This window comes from Macrobrachium rosenbergii, chromosome 31 (assembly GCF_040412425.1).
Source record: "Macrobrachium rosenbergii isolate ZJJX-2024 chromosome 31, ASM4041242v1, whole genome shotgun sequence".
Taxonomy (NCBI): Eukaryota; Metazoa; Arthropoda; class Malacostraca; order Decapoda; family Palaemonidae; genus Macrobrachium; species Macrobrachium rosenbergii.
Window position 1 is genome coordinate 25,446,897 of NC_089771.1, and position 24,745 is coordinate 25,471,641.

Here is a 24,745-nt window from a genome sequence, read left to right on the forward strand (position 1 = left end):
TCTCTCTCTCTCTCTTAACTTTGTAGGTTTGATTCTCTCTCTCTCTTTCCCCTCCTCCTCCTCCGTTTAATCTCTTTCCCTCAACTCTTAGCTGTGTAGGTCTCTCTCTCTCTCTCTCTCTCTCTCTCTCTCTCTCTCTCTCAACACTAGCCTGTATTGGATATGAAAGTAAGATTTCTCAAAGGTCGTCGGTGTTTGCTTAACATGGTTAGGTAGCGTTTTATTTAGGTAAATGGTTTAAGCTTCATATGCATATTGGGTGTCTAGACATTCTCTCTCTCTCTCTCTCTCTCTCTCTCTCTCTCTCTCTCTCTCTCTCTCAAAAACCATGAAGTCTCTCATATTGTCCCAGTTTAGCATTTGTGTTCTTCAGTAACTTGGACACAACTCACTCACTCTCCCAAGAGTCTTTTTAATTATTTAGTCATAATTGCGAGTTAATTCACCAACTTCGTAAATGAAGGTATAATCATGTCATTACGTGAAGCGTCGTTCACGAATATACTGTCTGCTGGAACTTCATTTCGAGAAAGAACTGCCGTATTAGCAGTTGTCTCCAGGAAAGTCTTGTTTCGATGAAGTCCGGAATAAAGTGAGGTGTCTTCGTGAATATACAAGGTTTGGAAATCACAGGATGTCAGCTTAAAAATTCATTAAAATTGATGTAATTAAAAGACTGTTTATTAGAACTGGTATACCCAGAACCTGAAGTATTTATATATAGATTGACGTGTCGTGTATATCAGTATGCTGTCAGTGGTGAACTGTAGTCACCCTTCTTGCTGTCTAACTTCTCTATTACTTCTAATTGCCTGGAGTCCAGAGCCTGGGCTTTATGGCATGAATATCGTTTATGCGATTATATCAGAATTACCAAGGGAAACGAGGATATAACAAACAACGGAAGCTATGGAGATATTAGAAAGGTCAACGTCCCAAGCACGGATATGCCAAGTGTTGGTTGGTATATTATTTTATGCTGGCTCTATTCCAGCACCGGCTGATATAAGGGCGAGCAACCCTTATGTGTATATTGAGAGCTTAGACAAAAATTAACAAAGTTTCCTCTTTGTAATTTGTGAGAGTATGTCATGAAAACTGCTCAATTGGAAGTTACAGGTCTGGTTTCATCCAGTTGTTCAATAGAAGGATGTTCGATTTACTGTTTACATTTCCTGTTGTAAACAGTCCTGCTGCATCTGGTAAAAGTCTGGTAAAATCTGATCCCAGTCTGTGCACTGGTGTTTGATAAATCTTGGTTTGGTATTGTGGAAAGGTCGTTCATGTTTCATAGTGGGTGGTCTTGCACGAGGAGGAGAACGTAGTATTGTACCCAAGGAGGAAACGGTGTACCGTACTTTAATAGGAAACATTGTACTTAGGAGGAAAAATTGTACTGTACCTCAGGAAGGAAAATTGTACTGTACCTTTGGAGGAAAACATTGCACTGTGCCTTGGGAGGAAATATTACAGTACACCTTAGGATGAAACATTGTACTGCACCTTAGGAGGAAAACAATATACGGTGCCTTGTACCGCCTGTTCGATTCATACCTAAACAATAATGGCTCCAGTATCCGTGTCTGCTCCCTCTTGTGTGGTAAGAGTGAGGTTGGCCGTAAGTTTCACGTGGTATTGTTATAAATCGTTTAACAACCTGGCACTTCAGAGGCTACGAAATGCAGCCGATTATTTGTTGGATTAAGAAAATGTAGGAAATGAACCTTTTAAAAGAAAGCACGGACACAATGACTGCCTTAAGTGTCTTCCTGCCCTGCATACTGACATGAAATGATTGTTCCGTAGTATGTTGAGGTGGTTTCTTAGATTCCATGAATACATAAGTTACAGCAAGTGCACTTTTGAACGAATTGGAGGCCATTAAACATGCCTGCCACATTGCACCTGTGAATTGTACTTACAAGTAAAACGAGCGTCGTTGGTTTTAAGGTGAGATATAGTTATGAAGTTCCTTGGAGGCTTATGACTTGTTCGATGGAAAAGGTGCTACTGAAGAAATATTAGCGGTTGCTTTTGTCACACTAAGCGAGCTCGCACATTAATATTGGCAAACCAAGAACCTATTACGACTGAAATAGACTAATGTGAAATGTCTGTAGTACTTGAGAAAAAATTATTAGAGAAGAATGAGATTTGAATGGGAATTGGTTTGAAAAGAATGGATATTTCAAGGGAAGCCATCAACTGGTAAATACAAGATCCTTGAGGTGAGTCATCGAGAAGGTTATGGGTAATGAGAAGAGTATATTTGTTTAGCCACAGTGTTGGGGTGATGACTCATTTCCTGACCTGCCATGTATTCTTTCTGTTGTAGTCATGAGAATGGGTGTATTCCTAAATTGTCTTGTTTTTTTTTTTTTTTTAATTTTTGGAATGAGGAGTCCTGAAGTTTGCAGGCTACTGTGTAATCTGATGAATCAATCTTAAGAACTGTTGTTTTGATACCTCGAAAATTCTGGCCATGAATTTGCCAGTGAACTGAAGAGTGCCAATTTCAACTGTGGTTTTCACCTTTTGTGATGTAGAAGTTCTTGTCAGTTGTTGGAATAATTCTTCTGTCTTTCAGGCAACGGTACCATCGACTTCCCCGAATTTCTGACTATGATGGCGCGTAAGATGAAGGACACTGACTCAGAAGAAGAAATCAGGGAAGCATTTAGGGTCTTCGATAAGGACGGCAACGGTTTCATCTCTGCGGCTGAGCTTAGGTAGGTCTCTCTCTCTCTCTCTCTCTCTCTCTCTCTCTCTCTCTCTCTCTCTCTCTCTCTCTCTCTCTCTCTCTCTCACAGCCAGTAACAGGTAGTCAGTAATTGAGGGCATTCAGTCTTCGAGTAGAGATTCCACAAAATTCCAGATTGTTTTGATAAGTACAGACAGCTTTTTAAATTGATATAGATACATAATATCCTTCCAATGATATTCCTTATCAAAACTATAGTGTATAATTACAGCGGTATTTTTACATTTTTCTGAAGCTGCCATTGGCAAGTGGAAATAAACCTATATTGTATTTACTTCCAGACTTGTCAATTTTTTCACTTATGGCTAAGAAGTGATGACACTAATGTTGCTAGACGACCCAGGATGTACTGTATTAGAATAGTTTTTTTTTTATTTTTACTGTACTCTATATCTGTTAGGCTAATCAAATTAAATGTCAAACTGCTATACTAATTATACTTGCTGCCTTAGAATATTGAAGGATGATAGGAAAATGTGAAGCCTTGGTTTTGCAATGGATCTGGTCCTTTCCAGGCACGTGATGACCAATCTCGGAGAAAAACTCACTGATGAGGAAGTCGACGAAATGATCAGGGAGGCAGATATCGACGGAGACGGTCAGGTCAATTATGAAGGTAAGGTTTCGGCTCTTCGCTACTACTACTACTACTACTTCCTCCGCCTTGTGATTATTCATCGTTTGCAGGTCTTCTAGCTTTCGATTCTTGATCCAGAAGTTATTTTTTTTTTCTTTAGTTAGCAGTACTAAAATGAGAGGTTTTTAGCATGCTATACGTACAACGTTCCCATCACCTCAGTATTGCATGTTAGCTGTTGCATGGTTGGTTTTATAGAAGAGTATTGCTTGCAGTAATTTTTTTTTTTTTTTAGGCTTGCAGCTTTCCCTGTCCCAAACCTGAGGTCTTTGATATTTACAAATTGAGTTAGTCTTGAATTTCATAGAACGAAGTTTAGCAAAATAAGGCAACCAAACTGCTCTTTAACGTAGAAAGGATAATGTTTTTTAATGTGGAAATAAAACTCTTACGTCACTGAATTGGGTACCTTTCATTCTAGAAGTGTAACAGTAAAATGTAATTTTTGGATTTGTGGGTTCTGTAATGTTACCTGCTTGCATTTTTTAATCAACGCCACTTTTGAGGTGGCTTGAAAGGCCACTGGTTCATTCATTAAGAGCTACATTACACAATGACACAAGGTCTTTGATTTGACGTGTAGGGAGATAGTGCATTTGCAGTCAGGTTGCTATTTTTATTTATTTATTTTTTACTTGTCTGGTTGTGAAATTTCAGAATTTTATTGCACATTTCCAATCACAGTTGAGTGTTAATGTTTTGATAAGCAGTAATTTGTGTTAAATTGAACGTTTTCAGTTTCATTTAATGTGTATTAAAGTAGATTGTATCATTGACAATGAAGGAAAATAATTGCCTTTTCAGTATTGGATTAAAAGGTTGATTGTAAACAACCCTTTCTTTGTAGCCTTGTACATTTTCCCCATAAATTCAAGAACTTTTTTTTTCCTATATGTAACAGCCTGATTTTTATATAGTAAACCAGCATTTTTATTAATTTTTAGTTGATCATGTACCAAGTCTTGAATAACCTAAGAATGCCTAAGGTTCTTGTCCAATCATTAGAGAGTAATTTTGTTGTGGTTTTTACCCTTTTTTATTTACATTTCTTTGCTAATGAAGTTTGCTAGACATCCAAGCTTATAGCTGAATGGCAGATGTTTTATTTACCTGTTGATGTAATTAACTTTATTATTTTGATCCTCCATTATACACCTTTTGCATGTGGTTACTGTAAGTAGCATTTGGCCTTGTTTTTTTCTCTTGCAGAATTTGTGAGAATGATGACTTCTAAATAGAAACAGGGACGCCCTAGACACGTCCTACGTCCGGCACTCAGCCTTCCTAATCCATAGAATAGTTGTTAGTCATTGACACCTTTCTTTTTAGTTTGTATTCTCGTTTGTCTTTTTCGTTCCCTTTTGTAGTAGATGTTGTGACTTACTAAATGTAAGGTTAAGGTCTTGAATTTTGTAGCTTTGTCCGTGCCTAATGAATCGCCAAGTTCTTGTACAGTAACTTTATTTGCTTCACGTTGGAAATGGACACTTTTGTGCCATTACAAGTACAGTACCTTCTTTTTAATTGGCAACACATTTAGTAATTGGGCACTTTTGTGTTATTAATTTTTGTCGAGTCAGAGTTCATTATGGATTAATGTGTCAGCTCAGTATCAGTCACGTTTTTGTTCTGGCGCAAGACTGTGATAGCTCAATATCAGCAATGTTCTATTTAGGTTGCTAATGTACGCCCTCTCGTTTGCCTTTCAGAGTTCGTCACAATGATGACCTCAAAGTGAAGTGATCGCACCCACTTAATAATAAAACAAATTTCAAACGAACAGTTTTTCTGCTTTCCAGTTTATCTTATTAAAAGGAACTGCTAAAACCCATTATAATAAACGAGTCACATACTGTATATCTTAAACTTGCCTAACTCTTTTGCCTTCAATAACAATCTGGCTCTTAAAGCGCTACTGCTGTCAGGAAAAATATTACCAACACCAACACCACCAAAACCACCACCACCACCACCACTACTCTGCCACCATTTGCCAGTACTGATGCTGCAAATCATTACCATATCCAGGAGAATAAACACTCTTAATTAGTAGGCAGCGATGGTTCCATATCTCCTCCTCCTCCTCCTTCTCCATCATCATCATCAGCGGCTGTGGACCTGGGAGAGAGTGGCGCGTGAAGGGTTCATTTTTCTGAACCCTCCCTGACCGAGTTTTATTACAAGGACTCGTCGTCCCCAGTAGCAAGTAGCGCAGTTATATGTATGGGTTGGTTGGTTGGTTCTAGGGGTGCGCTTCGGGTGGTCAGACCTCTGGAGAAAGGAAAATATATATATAAAAGTATAATAATTTACCAAGAAAGCCCATTATAAAAAAAAAAAATGTTTACTGGTAGAAAGTTGATATAAAAAGTTGTGCAAGGATGGTGGAAGTCATCATATGTCCACATGATGCTTTTTAAATTTACCTTTTTACTTTTTTTGTTTATTTTTCTTGAGTCTCGTAGAAATGTTTTCAGCTTCCAAAGAAAAAAAAACATCTTTTTGAAGTCCTAGAAGAAAGGACTGCTACTACTACTACCCCTTTTTAAATAAAAAAAAAGTACAGTCATTGTTATTGTGTGGTAGCCATATAAGCTAGTAGTGAAAGACCCCCTTCAGCTTGCTTTGTTTCAAATGGTGTGTTAATGACTAATGAAGTGACGTTTCCAATGGGCTTCTTTGATTTTGAAATATAGTCAGTCACCTTTGAAGACCATAAAAAAGGGTTCGTTCGTTCGTTCCTCCAACAAAACACGCCGTCGCCATCGTCAACAACAGAGGACTGCCACCCATTCTAGACTGAAGACTATATGCTCTTTCTCCTTTTTTTTATTTTTTTTTTTTTTTTTTAGTACTGTTCTATTTGAAAATGATGGAAAGCTAGGTTGCGCAGTTTATATATGTATAAATATATGAACTGTCATGTAAATTTTTAAGTTACATAATTTTTTTCTTAATTTTTGAGAACTATGTAATCGTGATATCATCCAGAATGGTGTTACGTGTTAAGGATTTTTGTTTTTTCTTCCTTTCACTGTTCACCAAGGGTGATGATTATTTTATATTGTGTTTGTCTGGAAGAAATTAGAAAAATATTGAATACAGTAAATAGAGGAGAGGGTGTGCTGTACTGTATTTTATGTTGGTTGAATGAGAGAGATACATTTACGTATCAACATACTTCTTGTTAGCTGTGTCTTTGTCAATTTTCTTAAAGGAATAGCAAATGTATACATATTGCAAAAAACAAAAAATGAAGTTAAATTCTTGTACTACATAATACTAATGTAAGGCACGTCATAAACTATAATTTTTTTCAATTTTTCGTTGTATCCTCACCATTTCTTGCATTGTTTTTCACTGTTAAAATTGCCGCTATGTAGTAGGGCACTTTTGCGTGCCGCTAATAGCGACCCTGACCACTATCATTATGAATATTGTGTAGGAAAATATACAGTTCTTTAAAAATATTCTCTTTCTGCAACATGTCTTGTATTTATTTTTATTTTTTCTTTGGTATTTCTCGCCAGATGTGGCATTGTTGGTTTTTGAAGCTTATTAGGGTCTCAGCAGTTGATGGGAGAAAAATGTTGTAGTCAGCTTTTCAGATTTTGTTATTGGACGCCCCTCGGGGAACAGGGCCCAGGATGGTGACGAAAGCAGTCTTGCCCTTCGACTCGGAGGCTGACAGTGCGTGCCCTGACCCCCCCAAAAGGCTTCTCAAATGTCTTGGTAGCTTGAAGAAGGGAATGGCATCACAGAAGTCTCTCGAGTGACGTGGCAGTAGCAGCTTAGTGACCATCCTACTGGCACATTTTCGATTCATTTGGGGGAATCCTTTTTATGCGTTGCACGAGTTTTGTTGGGTGTTCGGTTTTCTTATGACATGTGATAAAACTCTGTATCGCGATGAACATTCCTTTGACACTGTTGTATGTGAGGTGTAGCTTCGTGCCGTGATATAAAAAAAAAAGCATGTGCTTCACCATCTTTATATTGTGGTAAGTTAGGCCAGTGGGAAAGTGAGAGGGGGGGTGTCAGCAGCAGCAGCAGACTTGGAACAGCTGATGCTAAGGGGGGAACCCTATTATAAAGCAGTTCATAGGTCATTTGATTTGTTGTTTTCAGAATTCTTTTTCTTGTTTCACTTGAGTACATTTTTTGAGTCCATAACTTGCTGCCACCGTGTTAACCTCCTGTTTTTTCCCACTTCCTTTCATACCCTCTACATATAAAAGTAAAGCCCTCAGCTGGTGAGACCCAGTGTCGCAGGGGCGTTTCCATGCCACTGCAGTAGCTGCCACGCGTCACCTCCCGGACTACAGTACATCAGCAGCAGTGCTGTTATCAAGGGGGTGGCAGTGGAGTTTCTGTGCCACCTGCTACTGTTGTACTGCCCAGCCGCACTGCACCACCCCATCAACGTTACCATAATTAAACTTATTGTTCGTTACATTACTGTTATATAAAAAGTCTATATGATGAACTGTATTCTTCTTCTTCTTCTTCTTCTCCTCGTGTCCACAATCCACTTGACTTCCCTTCCTCTTAAAAACCAATTTTTGAGAATATTATCACCACTGCTTCAGTTCCAAGCAACCGAGTAGGCCCGGTTGCATTCAACATCGCTGCAGGTTTTTGCCATAGTTTTCCTGATAACGTGTGTGTGCGCGCGAGCGAGCGAGTGAGTGTAAGCGAGTTCCAGTGTGTCTGAACAGGGCAGTGGTGGCTTACAGCAGCCTCCCTTCCTGCCTTCATATCAGCCTCTCACCTTCCATGATGATTATTATTATTCTCTTTTTGGGTTCTCTGTATAAGCCAGCCTCTCTCCTCCTCCTCCTCCTCCACCTCTCTACCTCCTCCTCCTCCTCCTTTTTGGCAGGTCAGTCATCCCACCTCTGTCATGTTTATGCTTTTAGTCCTTCGCTGGTGTTTTTCTTCACTGACTCGGATGGCCCTGGGTGAGGATGGGCAGTGGGTTTGATCTGCTGGTAAATTGTGGGTTGTGGGCAGTGTGTGGGCAGGCGGCCAGGCAGGGGTTCGGGATGGGACAGGATGCCTCTGCGGCCTCTTTGCCCCCACCACCAGGATGCCATTAGTATAATTTGAGGACCTGATGTCATGTTGTATTGAATAAAAAAGATCAAGAAAGTAAACTTTGCTTTTTAATGTGATCCCTAAGTTTTTGGTCTGGTAATTTTCCAACGAACCGAGATGGGTGTCCTTACGGACTTGACTGTAGAAGGTTGAAGACGTGCTGTCCTGAAGCTGACCCCCTTGGTATTTATATTCACTGTATAGTTGCCTGTGCAAACTAAGTGTTCTTAATATAGTGTCTCTCGAAGTACTTGACAATTATTGCACTGAATTGTCATTGTAAAAGTGCGGACTATATTTTAGCAATGTAGCTTAACATCCAAGTATTGAAATTACTAATTAAACTTCTTAATAATGGTCCTGCAATTTGATCTTGAATTTACATATTAATTTTTTTGACCTGGTATTTAACCCGAGGGAAGTAGATTGGAAACTGACTGGACATAATGTTAATTTTACCATTTACCTGTCCCAAAGGTTGAAGACTGCTGGAACAGACTGTAGTAAACATTAAAAAAATTTATTTCAAAAACTTTGAGACACAGGAAATTACTAACAAATGTTGTGCCTTTGACCTCTTGTATTGACCTGTAATTGAAGCATTGTGGTTACATGAGAAGTTGGCACTCTTGTCTTGGGGAAAAAAGTTTCCCTAGTTCACAGTACCATCCACAGATGGCCATTACCTCTGGAAAAATCGAAGCCTGTAAGAGAACCATGTCTTGTAACTGGTTTAGTGCAGGTTAAAATTATGAAACTTTAAAAGTCCGTGTAAAACAGGTTAATGTTAACGTAAACGACTGGTCACAAGCATTAATTGAAAGCATACAATACTTACATTCGCATATAACCTACAAGTCTATTATGAATCAAGGTTGGTAAAAAAAAAAAATTTACAAGGTTTCAGGTAGAACCTTTTCACATTGTCTCGTGAAGAAACTTGAATCGGTGGTCGAAGACTTAAGAGGAGGCTACCAAGTTTGGAACCTCTGAATTGGCCTTTTTCGTAATATGTAGTAAATATTGGAAGTAACGCTTGTGTCCCAGACACAGAGTGGTGCCGAATGACCTAACGGTTCTAGTGCCAGGTCATTAGACCAAACATTCATAAAGGGAATCAAGATGTAAAGACTTAATGTAAGAAGTTACAACAGTCGGAATTTTAACAACTTTAGAGTTTTCTAGGCCTACAAGACCTTTCCAAGTTGCTGTAGCAGAATTAACATGAAACAGGAGCTGGATAAGTTACGACTGTACAGGGTTGACCATTACCTATTCTATATTTAAACTTGAGTATGAAAGTTAACTTTGAAATGAAATAACAAACGCGTATAGTTACAAGCTATGCAGACGAAAAAGTGACTTGTTGGTCTACAGTACAGGTACTGTCAACAATGAACACTGCCCTATTTATATAACCAAGCCCTTTACAAAGTGCAATACGCTGATACGATACAGATACAACATCTTCTATCAGTATTGTTGAAGTTTTTTGAGACAATCTAAAGGAAACGCTTATAAGAGAAAATGGTTAATTCACACGAAAGGGAAATTGCAATTCCACTGCAATTTTAGCTGCTACATGTACTTTTCACTAAACTTTAAGGTCAATAAAATGTTTCCAGTACTACGTTGCACGGAAGTTATAAGAAACGAATAAGTACATCAAAGGTTTATGATTCTTCAGAAAATCTAATTGCCAATTGTCACGTCGTTAACTCAAGTGACCGACAGAGGCGACACAGTCGCCCTTCAAAGGTTTTAGAAGTATAACGTCAACTCGGTCGTCCTTTATTTTCACTTAAATATTGTTTAATCGCGACTTCAAGTTATAATGGGCGCCATTGAACAAAGTTTTATCAGCAGAAACAACAATAAAACTTGTTTGGATTCTCAAAATATGGCACCATGTGTTAGTGATACGAGTAAACGTTATTATTTGAATATTTTCATGTAGTACAGTGCGTTCACAATATTTATATAGTGTAACGTTAACAGTGATCATATTGCGTAAGCATCCTGGTGTACAGGGGTTCTAGACTAGGCCTGTAAAAAATCGTAAACAGTGGGCTCCTGTGTCCTGTGGTAAGTGTTCTTTGCGTTATTTTCACAAGTTTTTCCTTTTTATTGTTTGATTGTTTTAATGTTATCGGATAACGTGGAAAAATGCCAGATACTTCAAAAATTTCACTTTTTCATTATTTACGTAATTTTTTTAGCTTAAGCCCCTTGGGGTCTCAGCGTGATTGACTTTAGAACTAGGCCTATATCGTCCAGGTGTGTGAGGTTATTGGTAATTACGCGTCGACCGAAAGAAAATACATTCAGTAGGCTATGGTTCATGCTTGTTTATTATCTTTGAGATCATTTAGGCTCTCACCTGTGTTATTTGATAGGCTAGCATCGTTTGTTCAGTCATGAGGTTTGGGATAAACCTGCTTACCACGGATGCCCCACATGAAACCGATATCTTTCTGCATAGGCCTACTGTTTTTCGGGCTCTTAACGTCTGTTGCAAGTTGCATGATTTTTTAAATTAATTTTTAAAAGGCGGGAACGTTATTAACAGATTTTTGGGATGCTGTTTTTTGCTCCCTGTAGGCGCCAAAATTCGAGGTCAGATAGACCCAGTGTTGTTTAAAATCGAACGAGTAGTATTTTTTAGACTCGTGTGACAAATGTAAATCAGTTACAGGGGAAACATGCAAAGACCTACCGGCAAATGGTAATGAATAAAAATTCCAAATAGTTTTGAGTGAATTGGAAGTCAGTAAAATTATGTTTAGCATTTTGTATGTTAGGTTGTACGTGAGATTTATGTCTGCATAACCCTACGAAACACCGAGTGAGTTTGATTAATGAGTCAATGATTCTTATTGGCATCATTTGGAATAAGTAAGATACTTTACAAGTAAAGGACATAAAGGAAAACTAAAATAAAACCATATGAACTCTCTCTCTCTCTCTGTTTTACCCGCTTTAAATATACTTTTTTCCGAAATGTGGACACTAGCGCTAGGAAAATATCTAAACGAGAGAAATGGTCAGTTTTTATGAAAGTATTCTCCCGACAGATACGAAGATTCCCCCCACAACGCCCCTCTCTCTCTCTCTTTCTCTCTCTCAAGACTGGCTAGAGAAATGGTTTTAGAACCTTCTTTGAAAATTCACGAAACCACTGGGTAACTTTAACAGGTTTGATCTTGGTCGATACGAAGCTGGAGCTCGACTGTTAAACATGGTGTAGGTATCACTTTTTTTTTAATAGCAAATGTTAATATATCATTTTCGGCATATTGAGACCTACATAATGTGGATCAAAATCGCTGATGGACAGGATGCTGCATGTGACGTTTTAAAAAGGCGACCACACCACAAAGCTAGTCCTATGATTAACCAACTCCTTGCTTGTAATTTCCTTTAGCCCAATAACCTTCATTATATTAAAAACAGAGTTGATCATTTTCCTTTGAGCTAACTTTATTTTCTTAGGTAATTTGTCTATATTACTTTAGCCTTTAGCCAGGATAAAGCTTAAGCCTACGATAGGTGAGACCAAGATCGATGAACAGAGTTATTAAGTGAAAATCTTCAGTATGATGAGGAAATATCCCTAAATAACTTAGAAAAAAAAGTCTCCGGACTATTTCGTGAAATTCTACCAACGTAACCTTGCAGCATTCCCGTTCCGACGAAAAAAAAAGAAAAAAGCTTTTCCCGTTTGAACTGGCTTTGTTCTGTGCGTATAAGAGGGCGCTGAAGTGGTTCTCCCGTGGTCCGGTTCTTGTGTTACGCATCCTGTTACCTTAGACTAACGCCGACGCTTTTGCGTATTTTTTTTTATTTGTTTTTATAATTTTATTTATCTTTTCTATCCTTTTTCTCTCCTAATCTCGGCCAAGCATTCCCGCCATGTCCGCTTCCTGGGGGCCGTGATCGAACTCTTTGAGTACGGACCTTCTTATCTCGAGATTTTATCTTTGTAATGTTATCTCTCTCTCTCTCTGTGTCTGTGTGTGTGTGTGTGTGTGTGTGTGTGTGTGTGTGTGAGGCTTTAGCCTTTGCCGAACTGTGCAGACGATAGGTCTTAAGACTGAGGAATGTCATCATTTACTGATTTCGTACTTATATATATCACGGTAATGCTCTCTCTCTCTCTCTCTCTCTCTCTCTCTCTGTGTGTGTGTGTGTGTGTGTGTGTGTGTGTGTGTGTGTGTGTGTGTTTGTGGAGGCCTTAGCCTTTGCCAAACTGTGCAGACGATAGGCCTAAAGTCTGAGAGATCTCATCATTCACTAATTGAATTACCGACGAATTGATCAGAGATTCTCGTCAACAGATGCCCTGTGATGAAATTATAAGCCTATCTATTTAATGGGATCACAGGAGAAGTCGAATTGCATCATAATGAGCTTAAAGTTTATATACTTTTTCGATAAGAGTCGAGTTCTTTCTTTTTTTTTTAGAGGCACTTACGAAAACTGAGGCCCAGTGAGAGGTGACTTCATTGCAAAAGTAAAACTGATAATGTATTGTAACATTCGGCGAGGAAATCGGAAATGAATGAGCTAAATTACATTAATGTTAAATTGTGAAATAGAAGTAGTTTTTTTTAGATAGACACTTCACAAGATAATTCGTAGTTACTTCCAAGCTTTTCTCATAAAATACAGTTTGTTCGTGCAAGAAGAATTGCTTGCAACTCGAGAATTCAGTTTTGTATATAAAAAAAAACTAGGCACGGCTTTCAAAGTTGTTTCAGTGTAGGGTCAAGAATATAAAACTTTTCATTCAAAACTAAATAAATAAATAAATGGTCATACTCTAGAACTTTCCGGGTTAGTCTGAACGGAAGTCAAACGCTAGACCTACAGTAACTGTGGAAGCCCTCCGTACGTTGTGTGTGTTTAACGACAGGAATTGACTATAAGAATTACAAGGTCAAAACATTAATTAGTATTCCGACGACCGTGTGTAATAAACTAATTTCTGTGTACTTAACATACATATATGTACTATCCAGTATATGTTAAAGCATATTTTATAAATACACAAATAATAAAGAACACTATGTTCGCTCTCTCTCTCTCTCTCTCTCTCTCTCTCTCTCTCTCTCTCTCTCTCTCTCTCTCTCATGAAAGAGATTCTGATGTGTTAGCTTAATTCTATCTGGACTATAGACCGATGAAAATGACGCATTTTACCACTCTAATAATACAAGACAATTGAATGACTTACCATACTGTTATAGGCCTACATTTTCCTATGCAAAATTATTGTATCAGTAGTACCTGAGAGAGATGAGAAATTGTTCTCATAGAAGATATGTTAGCCTACTGTATAGGCTCACCTTCAGCTACATTCTTTATTTATGCTCAATAATCTCACTTCTGCACAAAAACTATAAAGTCAGACTAACAGAAAACTACGTTTTGAAATGATTACACATATTGATGAAAAATAATATAAGCCTTGTGATGATGCGTTAGGCCGATAAACATGAAGATGTTTATGCATTAGGTCGATAAACATGAAAATGGTGACGGCTGGAGATTGTTGATAGAGGAAGCTGGTTTTTTCTTAGGTACGGGAAGAACGTTGTGATGGGAGTCATTGTTTTTGGTTTTTAATTCGTCAGCTACAATTTGGAGAGGTTTTTAGTGCTTCTCCAAACCTGTCACTTGAATTATAACTTTCATCACCGGATTAGCAGCCATATTATCCCTTAAACATGACTTGTCAGTTGGAACACTTTGTCCAACATTTCAATTGTCCATTATTCTGGTTCAAGTTCAACGTCTTCTTTTTCATCTTTTGAGTTAATTCCATACAGCATAAATGTTTTATATTTAGTTTTAGGTCAAATATATAGACACTACAATTACCGGTGCTCTTAAGGTTTTATGGTGTAATTCAGCAAATAAGGGCATTTTTAAGCTTTAAGGGTAAATTACTGCAAATAAACTCGGATTAACCACGGGGGCGGTAAGCTGACAGACAAAAGAACGCTAAAGGCAAACTGGATCAATTTAAGAACAATTCCTATAAACATTTTTTACAGAACTGTAAGGATGTACAGTACATACACCATGCAAAAACAAATGTAAGAACGCTGCATACATGCATACCATCATTTAAGCAACTCACGGCATCATTTTCGGGAATGGGACTTTAAATGAAGACTTACTCCTTTCATCCGTAAAAGGCTAAAATTCTAGACGCACCTTGAAGCGCACTAACTTAAAAGCCTTTTTAGTCGCATGGTCTAATTCCGCCATTACATCAACTGCACTCCTCCACACGCAGCGTGACGTCGCCCCACCACCAAATGAAGAGCGTCAATATGGGCGTGTCTGTAGTGGGGCAATGTACGGATGGGGTGAGTCATTTAGATTGGGATGGTGGGGAGGGGAATGAGATAAGTAATCATTTCCATTCCCTCTCCAGCTCATCCCTTAGTAAGGTTACTTGCTCTGTATTTAGGCCTACTCCGAAGGGAATGTACAGCCACAGAGTTGTCTGAAGTAGTCTGAAGTTGTCTGACAAGCTTTTTGTCTCCAGCACTTTGCCTGGACGTGATCTAAATTTTAGTGAGACTTAATTAGTACGTCACCTTTAAACCAGTTAAAGGTGATATTAGGCTGACGTGACGAAAAATATAGAGTGGAAAGATTGGTTCAAGATCTAGACGCAAAGGTCTTTTGAGAGAACTAACGTGGACAAATCCGGGAGATTTCTCGTTTAATTTGGAAATGATTGTCATGGGAGTATATATATACATACATACACACACACACACACACACATATATATATATATATGTATGTTTGTATGTATGTGGGTGTGTGTGTGTGTAATTTACAAAAGTGCTAGGTCAACGGTGAAGCCGTTTTTGCAATAAATAAATCCCCTTTCAAATCTGGCCGATTCCCTTTTAAAGCAATTAAGTTGCGTCTTCCCTTACCAAGTTAAGACTATTTTTTTTTTTTACCTACATCACTCCTCGTTTTCTGATATTTCTATCACACACCCATTATAATGTTTTTTTTATGTAATATAACATTTATCTAGAATCACGGTAAATATTTTTTATAATACTCCACCCCATTTATACTTTACAGGGTAGGAGATTCCACCTTTTGTATTCTTGTACTTATTCTCTGTCCACTGAAAGCTTTTTATGACTGTATAATTAGGTTTATCAGCACAAATAGCCTGTACACACAATCTTTGGCGTTTTTGTGTTAAGGCTTACGAGACGAGTAGGTAACTTTGTCTTTGTGTGTCTTAGGTCCATAGAGAGAAACAGGATACAGAGGATGGTAAGGAATGTAAAAAAAAAAAAAGAAATACGATGAACATGGAGATTAAACCAGTGTATAGGAGGAAGAACTTTCTCTTTCAATATTTGCGAAAACTGATCTGTGTTGATAAAAAGTAAAATGTATATTTAAAGTTGGTATATTAACAGACCTATGCATCAAGTTAGCCTAAAATTTTCAATTGTCCATAGTTAAGAACTTGGCTAATTTAACCCAAACTCCAGAACACTGATAACTCAACCATATTTAGGCCTATTAAATGATATATATCTCCACTCCCCCTAAAATTGGTTTGGTTTAAACCACTTTGCGAGTTGTGGGGCAATACATCCTTTGTGGAATATCGAATGCGAGATTAGACGTCAGGTATCTCTTATAATGGCCTTTATGAGAGACTGTTTGTTTACTCGCCTCCTCCTTATCCTAGGAGAAATCCTCCTCCTGCTGGCTCTCTCTCTCTCTCTCTCTCTCTCTCTCTCCCCGTGGTGCTCGAGAAATGTTTATGGATCGTGTGGACCCTTGTGTGTTTTTGTTGTTGTGGGTTTCTTCATCTTTATTTGGATAGGATTTTGCCCACTTCTGATCATTTGGTTAGGCCGTTGTTTCTTCTCCGATGATGGCTCACTTAAATATTAACGGTTTGCTTTTTGTATTTTAGGAGTATGTTGCTCTTTTGGAGCTAAACGTTATCTGTTTTTGTAATATGTTGCCCTGTGGAAAATAGCCACTATTGGCATTTTTTTACCTGAATGTACCTTGGTAATCTAAATATATCTTGCCATCTTGTTCCAATGTTCTTTTCATTTTCTCGCTGGAAACTGATGCTTTTTCAGTGATGTTCTTTACCTTATTTTTACGAATTCTGACGACCGTATCATTAGTGTGTTCATACGTTTTCATGGTTTTATTTTTAATTCTGTGTCCTGTCATTTGTTATTCGCGCTTTGTCTCAGTAACTGTCAGCAGATTTTCATTGTAGCTTCTCTTGTGTTTTGTTAAATGCTTACCAGGTAATTTAGTTTTAAGTTAAAAACATGGTTATTTTGGTGAACTATACAGCTATAGATATAGATATTACATATGATCTGGAATATTTGTCAACAAAGTAACACATCTTCCGAGATTTCTGCTCTGAAAATAAGTTACCGTTACAGAATACCAACGGAATTTTTCCCAGATATTGGTTGTTATTTTTTCATCTATATGTAAAACAAAAAAATTGCGTTCGGCAGGTTCTTGATTACCGTATGTTTCTGTGGGGAAAAATTACCTTTTATTTATTTTTTTAGCCTATTTTGAAAAGGAATTGGCAAATAAATTCGTCAAACTTGCAAGTTAGGAAATAGTTCTTTTATTTGCCCCTAACCACCAGAAAGTACCTTTTATTATTATTGTTTTATTTTAAAATTAGTAGACCAACCTCCTGAGTGAAAATTGTGATAAACTTAATGGAATTTCAGTCACATTTGGCTCTGTCCAGACGTGGACTAGCCCAACCTAAGTAGGCCTAACTTAACCTCACCTAACCTGACCTTCGTGTTATTGCCTATGAAACCGTTAAAAGGGTTCCAGTAAATCAATACAATCTTATATTAAATCACGGGGATGAGAATACGCTATGAATTACTGTCGTACTATCATTTAACTAAATCAAATATCAAGATATTTGATATTCTCAGTATTATGTTGAGCTAAAAGCAAGGGTCATTCTTACCACTTGTGCGTCTGTACTTATCATTATTTTCCTAAACGTTCTTAAGCTTCTAAATGCGTCCTCAAACAACTTTCAAATCTTGGTTTTGTTAAATACACCTAGCAAATACTTATCAACATAACAGTGTAGTGTCAGCTACACAATACCTATTAACAAGAATCTACTGGTCACTTTTTACCTGATGCTTATGTACCAGTTGCAAAAACCACAATGCTCTTTTAGCTTCTCGAATTCCTCACACCTTCTGGACACTTGTCACTACAGAGCCTTAGATCCAAATGCAAGAATATGAGGAAATCCTGATCTCCGCAGCAGTATTGAACCTGCTTCCAGAGTGGAGGAAAAAGGTGACCATGACGAATTGAACACGGGGACTTAGAACGGATTCTTCCTATTTTTTTTTTTCACCCTTTCTCCCGTGTAGGGGTTGGCGTCATCAGTGCATCTCAGGCAGTACACTGTAGGCATTACTTAAGGTTCTTTACAGCGTCCCTTCGGCCCTAGCTGCTATAAACCCCCCATTCATTTCTTTTACTGTACTTCCGTTCATATTCCCTTTCTTCCATCTGACTTTCCTCAACTGCGAGGTCTTCCTCCTGTTACACATTTCAAACCTTTTTACTCCCAGTTTTCCTTTCAGGGCTGATTGACCTTGTCACAGGTCCCAGCGCTTGGCCTCCGGCCTAAGTTCTATTCTCTAATTTTTTACCTTTTCGCCATAATAATATAGTTTACACTCAGTGTGTGTAAATGTAACGGATGATATCTCCATAACTCCAACTGTTTTCGTACAAAGTTGTAGAAAAGTTCGTCGTTTGATCCAACTCCCTGATGTTTTGTTCTCCATTATTTTTGGTTTTGAGTCTTCAGGTGTTTGCACTCTCTCTCTCTCTCTCTCTCTCTCTCTCTCCTCTCTCTCTCTCTCTCTCTCTCTCGTGTGACGTCTTTTCTTTGCGTGCGTCCTCCGTAACGTGCATGTGTCGAATCCGTTACATAAAACTGTTCAAAGTTATTATTTTGCAGGGACGCAAATGCTAGGTTATATACCTGTGTGCTGTATATGTTTTTACCTGTGTTCGCATATGGTCTGTAGTCACACACACATATATAATGTGTGTAGAGAGACTACATATATATATATATATATATATATATATATATATATATATATATATATATATGTATATATATATATATATATATATATATATATATATATATATATATATATATATATATATATATATATATATATATATATATATATATATATATAAGGATGGAGAAATAGCCATTGTAGTATGTTAAGTTTTTAGCCAATTTCCTGAGACGTTAAGTTTCGTCATCAGGTTTGTAAAATATACAAAATTTACAAATGAAAAGCAGACTCAGTAAAATGACAAATAACAAAAGTTAAATTCACAAAAACTAAAAATCTACATTAAAAGAAATTAAAAAAGTTAAATAAAAGATAAAAAGTTAAGAGATCCTGTCTCTAGGAAGCTAGAAAACTGAGTGATATTCTCCTTCGTGGAAAGCAGGACGTATGCTATAAACAAGACAGCCCTGATGATGAGACTCAAAGTCCCGAAAATTTGGCCAATAAACTTAAGATGCCACTATGGCTATTTTCCATCCATCCTCTCATATATATATATATATATATATATATATATATATATAACTATATATATATATATATATATATATATATATATATATATATATATATATATATCAAAAGAGAAGTAAATATACGTTTCTCTCTTCCCCAGAAATTTCTATCAAAGCCCTAGAGTATACGCGTTTCACTTGTTACTTAAAAATCCTATAACAAAACACAAAGTTTACGTAAATCGAAACGTAAGTTCGATACGAAACAGTTCAAATTACAAAAGATAAGTTTATGGAAAGCGAAATAGTTTCCATCAATTAAATCGCAATACTGGAGATGAACTGAACCTCCGAAAGAAGAAGCTGCGGCGTTGAAGCAGAAGAGTTTGTTCACAGTTGTGTGTCATGTGTTATCTCGTCCTCAGGTGTGCTACTGTTCCCCAGGTGTTCGCCTCGTTCCTCCCTCAGGTGTATGAATTCTTAAGTCACGTATAACATCGAGATATTACACGTTTCAAATCTAGAAGAGTTTGGCCATATCAGGAATGTCATTAGCAATGAAAAGAAGAACATTCAGTGACTGTAAGTCTTGTGTGAACACGCACACACATACACACGCACACACACACGCACACACGCATACACATACACAACAGGTCTGTCAGACCGGGCTGTCACAATCTGCATAGATTTACCTACAGTATTTTCCTGTTAGGCCATTTGTATATATATAGAAACTTTGTGTAAATCTGGGATATGAATCTGTTTAAGTGGCCGTAGGTAAAACACATTGGTCTCCCCAAAAGCTGAGTCATCAGTTCATGACTTTTTGTAATATGAATCATGAAAGAATGGCTTTGTTAGTGGTTTCACTTTGGTTTGTTTCGATGCAATGGACAGGGCATCATTTGATAAACTTCTTGAGTTATGTTCGGTAGAGGTGTAGCTGAAAAATGTACTTACAAACAAACATACTTTGCCATTAATCTTACCATTTACTGATATAAGCTTACAGTTGGTTTTCGTGATTTGATGAGACAATTTATATCAATACGTCGACAATAAATGTTAATGAAGTCCTACGTGATTTCAGAGAGAGAGAGAGAGAGAGAGAGAGAGAGAGAGAGAGAGAGAGAAGAGATAGCTGATGCACACTGCAGTGTCTCCATAGATTTCTCCTTGTACTTGATAATTTAATTACATTTTTATCTATTTATTTATTAATTTGTTTATTTTTCTTTTCTGATAACTGACCTCTTCTTTCTGTATTTCCTGTTACTTTCCGTTACTGCTTTCTGAAGTCAGTGGCACCTGTCGGCTTTTTACAAATGAACAGGACTCATCTTCTGAATGATAACAATAATATTCTTGAAAGCTTGAATTTCAAGTCAATGGCCCCGGGTGGCATGTTCCATATGAATAGGGTTCTTCTCCTGAATAGTGAAAATAATATTCTCTGGGAACTTGAAATTCAAGTCAGTGGCCCCTGTGGGCTTGTTCCATATGAGTAGGGTTCATCATCTGAATAACAGCAATAATGATATTCTTTGGAAGCTTGAATTTCAAGTCACTGGCCCCAGTGGGCTCCATATGAATAGGGTTCATCTGAATAATAATCATGTTGGGAGCTTGAATTTCAAGTCTGTGGGCTTGTTCTATATGAGTAGGGTTTATCTTCTAAAAAATAATGATCACGATATTCTTTGGAAGCTTGAATTTCAAGTCACTGGCCCCGATAGGCTTGTTCCATATGAATAAGGTTCATCTGAATATAATAATAATAATGTTGGAAGGTTGTATTTCAAGTCAACGGCCCCTGTGGGCTTGATCTATGTGAGTACGATCTATTTTCTGAATGATAACGATCATAATTAGGTCCTATTTACTTTCATATAAGTGCATTCACACGAGTGAGTGAGCGTGCTTACTGCGCATGCTTACTGCGCATGTTTACCGCGACGCAAGTCACGAGGCGGCTAGCTGCTGGTGTTTTGCGGTAAGGCGTCGAACCAACTTTTGAGGGTAATGATACTGAAACTGAATCCCTTGCCAGATTCACGACAATGAGATTATCGTCAAAGTTTTTACTGATGATGTTTCGTGTTTTCTTAAAGCTCATTTTATTTTCGAGATGAATCGGAGAAATTTAATGGCAGCTTTAGTAAAAAGAGAGGTAGTAGGCTACTGTACATCTCTGATGAATTTTTAAAATGTTAATTTTTTTAAAATTCATTTTAATTTTTTAATTTTCTTTATATAAGTCTAACATCAGACTTCATCTACCGAAATAATATTTTTCGAAAATTCAATTTTAATATTCCATTTTATTTTATTTAAATCTAACGTCACATTTTATTTCTTTAATCATCTTAGTAAGGGAAGAGGTCCATCATTGATGAATTTTTAAATTTTTATTTAATTTCATTTTAATATTTTATTCCATTTTATTTAAATCTGACACCAGATTCAATAACCTGAATCTTCTTAGTAAAATTCCGAAACATTAAACAATTTAAAAATAACTTTAGCCCTAGATTGAGAATTATTTTCAAAGGCTAATTTGGAATTATATTTATATTTAAAGCAATCGCATTTCTTTCACTTTCACACAAGTTGAGGTAATTGGCTTGTCGAGTGAACACACACACACACACACAGAAGACGAAGAAACAGAGAGAGAGAGAGAGAGAGAGAGAGAGAGATCCTCAAACTGGAGGAACAGATGCGTATTGACTCCTCTAGCAAGCCTCCACCTCTCTCTCTCTCTCTCTCTCTCTCCCTCCTCTCTCTCTCTCTCTCTCTCTCTCTCTCTCTCTCTCTCAGCGCTTTGTTTTTACGATACAACGTTTATTTATTTATTTAATAATAATAATAATAATAATAATAATAATAATAATAATAATAATATTTATTATTATTATTATTATTATTATTATGAATACTGTTGACATTATTGCTACTCTTATGAAAGGATATCTTAATATTGATCTTATCACTTAAGTGCAAAACCTAAATTTGGACCTTAATATATTTTAAAGTTTCCTAAAGACGATAATTTTTAGTTTTTCTTATTCATTATCCTCCTTTCACGTGCTTTACAGACCTGAGCGGAGTGTAAACTATATGTTTGACAAAGGTTTCCAATGAAAATACTCACAGGATCTTCAGCCCAAAATCGCCCCCCCCCCTCCTCTCTCTCTCTCTCTCTCAAAATTGGAGACAGATTCTCATATGAGTAGAATCAGCCATTGCAAAGATTTCTTGTAACCGTATAAATGAATTTAAAGAAGATTTTTTTATCTTTTTATTTTTCTTTCCAGACAAATTTCTTGAATCTTCTTCTTCTTCTTCTAAGCGATATGACCCTTTGGTGTCCCGAGGCGCCTCCAGGGAAATACTTTTGGTCTGAAAAGTTTAATGTTATCAATGGCCTTCTTCTTCTCCTCCTGTCCCCCCCCCCCTCTCTCTTTCTCTTTACTGACAATGTGGTTTTTTTTAGGGGGAGTTGTTTGGGAAATATGGGGGCGGGGGGTTGAGGGAAGGGATGCTGAATTGCCCCGACTGCTCTCTTTCTTTCTAAAAACGACTTTCTGTCAAGACAGTAAGAGACGTTTGATTCACATTGTCCTTATTGACACACAAACACGAACAAACAAACACACACAACACATACACACATATGTTCCGCCATAAAGAACATTTTATGTTTGCCTTGAAAATGGATCCTTATTTGGTCATTACAACACGTAATTCAAGGAGCTTTACAAATTCTGTATGTGAAAGTTACGTAAAACTTCCGTTCATAAACGTAAAATTATATTTGTTTTTATTGTCTTGAGAAATTTCCTCCAGGACTAGGCCTACTATTTATCAGTTGCCTTTGCATGTGGAATATCAGTCCAAGTTGCGAATTGTTAATTTTAAATGCCTTATTAACGTCTTCCTGAATATTGAAATGAGAACACCAACGCACGTAGTCTTGTTTCCTGCCACAGAAAGAAAATCACGTAATACAAAGAAGAATGGAAATTTATTAATTTTATTATTATTGACGACAGATTTTCATAACTTTCACATGCAGAATTTTCAGTAACTTCGTGAATTAAGCGCCTTATTTCCAAATGGCAATCCATTTTTGCGTAAAAATAACAAAATAATTCGTTACGTCGGAACGTATGCAACAAAATGATGAAAAATATGGCTGGTTATCGTGATGAATTGGCACATGATCGTTTTTACAGATTTTTTTCCGTTAGGAAAAAAAGTGGAAGGATTCCTTTCCTAGAGGGGACATTGACCTAAGCTAGAATCAAAGCGCCCTTAGCACCTTCCTCTGTTTCAAGATTGCTTGTCGGGTTATACACCAGCGAGCGTGTCAGTAGGACTAGCCGTGCGCGCTCATCTTTAAGCTCACCCCATATCTGTCCTGCCTCTTGTTTTATTTATTGCCACTGATTCACTCGGCCGACTCGCCACTGTTTCTTGTCCATGTTCTTGCCTCTGTCGGTTCTTTAAGTTCATAGTCATTTTGAAACCTTTTAAAGAAGTTTTATAAAAATTTCAGTGGGCGCTGTAATCTTCCTGGAACGTTTTTGCTTACAGACAGTCTAAATAGCTCTCGTATATTCAGTTTCATTTTCCTCTCCTTCAGGTTTTGCGTATAAGCTGTAAAGACATGTGTTGAGGGTTGCCTAACCTAGGTGAATGAAATTTGCTTAGTAAATGTCATTGCAAAATACTTATCGGTGCTGCGTTTGTTTGCGTGTCCGTGCGTACCTAACGCAGAAGTAAAGGCCATTACTGTTAAGTGCGTAGCATTTCCCTCACGAGATCTACTAGCTTTACCAAAAACTCCTTACGTCTCTTTACAGAATTGCTTTTGTATAGTGCGCAATATGGTCTTTGTGAATATGTATCTTAGGTTCTTCCTTTCATATTCTTAAAACAGTGTGGGTCTCTTAGAAGAGGCTATAAATGCTGTTTCTGAGGTTCTGGTCGCAGCTCATGTGGTTAAGAGAATCAAGATATTAATTCTACAGTATAATTTCCATTCCGTTGCTTTCGCAATTGGGCGAATAAAAGGCGTTGTCTGTGAGTCTTCCTGTATTTAGAAAGATGTAAGCATCATCGTCATGTGCCGTTTATCTTTCGATTCACCTACACCTGTTTGGATGCCAACGGCTTTGTAGGAACCTTATTTTATATAAGATTCTTCTCAGTGGGTGTTTTCCTTTTCCTCAGCATCACCAACTGTGACCTAAATCACTTGGAAGAGGTCCTGTTTGGGCATTTTTCATAAGTTCTGTGCCTTAACAACCAACTCATGAAACTGGACAGAGTATCAGTATCTATGTATCCTTTGGTTTTGCCTCGTTGTCACTGCCCACAACCGTTTCATTTCTTTTACTGCAATTGTGTGAAACGTTCTTGCTGACAGTATAATGGGTGCTGACGTTCATGAGAGGCTGTTACATTTACATGGGCCATGCATCATTGCCTTAGGTTTTTCAGATTCTCAATGCTGTTTTTATATGTGAACATTAATTTCTTTCTCTGTTATTTGTTATAAACGCAGGTTGGTGCCCATATCAGCTTGTATCAC

General features: G+C 37.4%; 2 protein-coding genes across 3 annotated transcripts in view; both read left to right on the forward strand.

Moving 5' to 3' along the window:
• The window catches only part of LOC136855442 (calmodulin), a 34,927-nt gene extending 26,373 nt beyond the window's left edge, over nt 1-8,554 (forward strand). Inside the window, exons 3-6 of one of the 2 annotated variants that reach the window (XR_010858037.1) lie at nt 2,588-2,729; nt 3,277-3,377; nt 4,608-4,700; nt 5,108-8,554. Coding sequence is in view for 1 of the 2 variants with exons in the window: in XM_067132479.1 (XP_066988580.1) it covers nt 2,588-2,729; nt 3,277-3,377; nt 5,108-5,136 (272 nt within the window). In the remaining variant the exon portion in view is untranslated. The remainder of the gene's footprint in view (nt 1-2,587; nt 2,730-3,276; nt 3,378-4,607; nt 4,701-5,107) is intronic. The other variant, XM_067132479.1, reaches the window with a different exon arrangement.
• Nucleotides 8,555-9,545: 991 nt separating this feature from the next.
• The window catches only part of MED7 (mediator complex subunit 7), a 39,544-nt gene continuing 24,344 nt past the window's right edge, over nt 9,546-24,745 (forward strand). The window contains exon 1 of the mRNA XM_067132478.1: nt 9,546-10,580. The gene's annotated coding sequence lies outside the window, so the exon portion shown is untranslated. The remainder of the gene's footprint in view (nt 10,581-24,745) is intronic.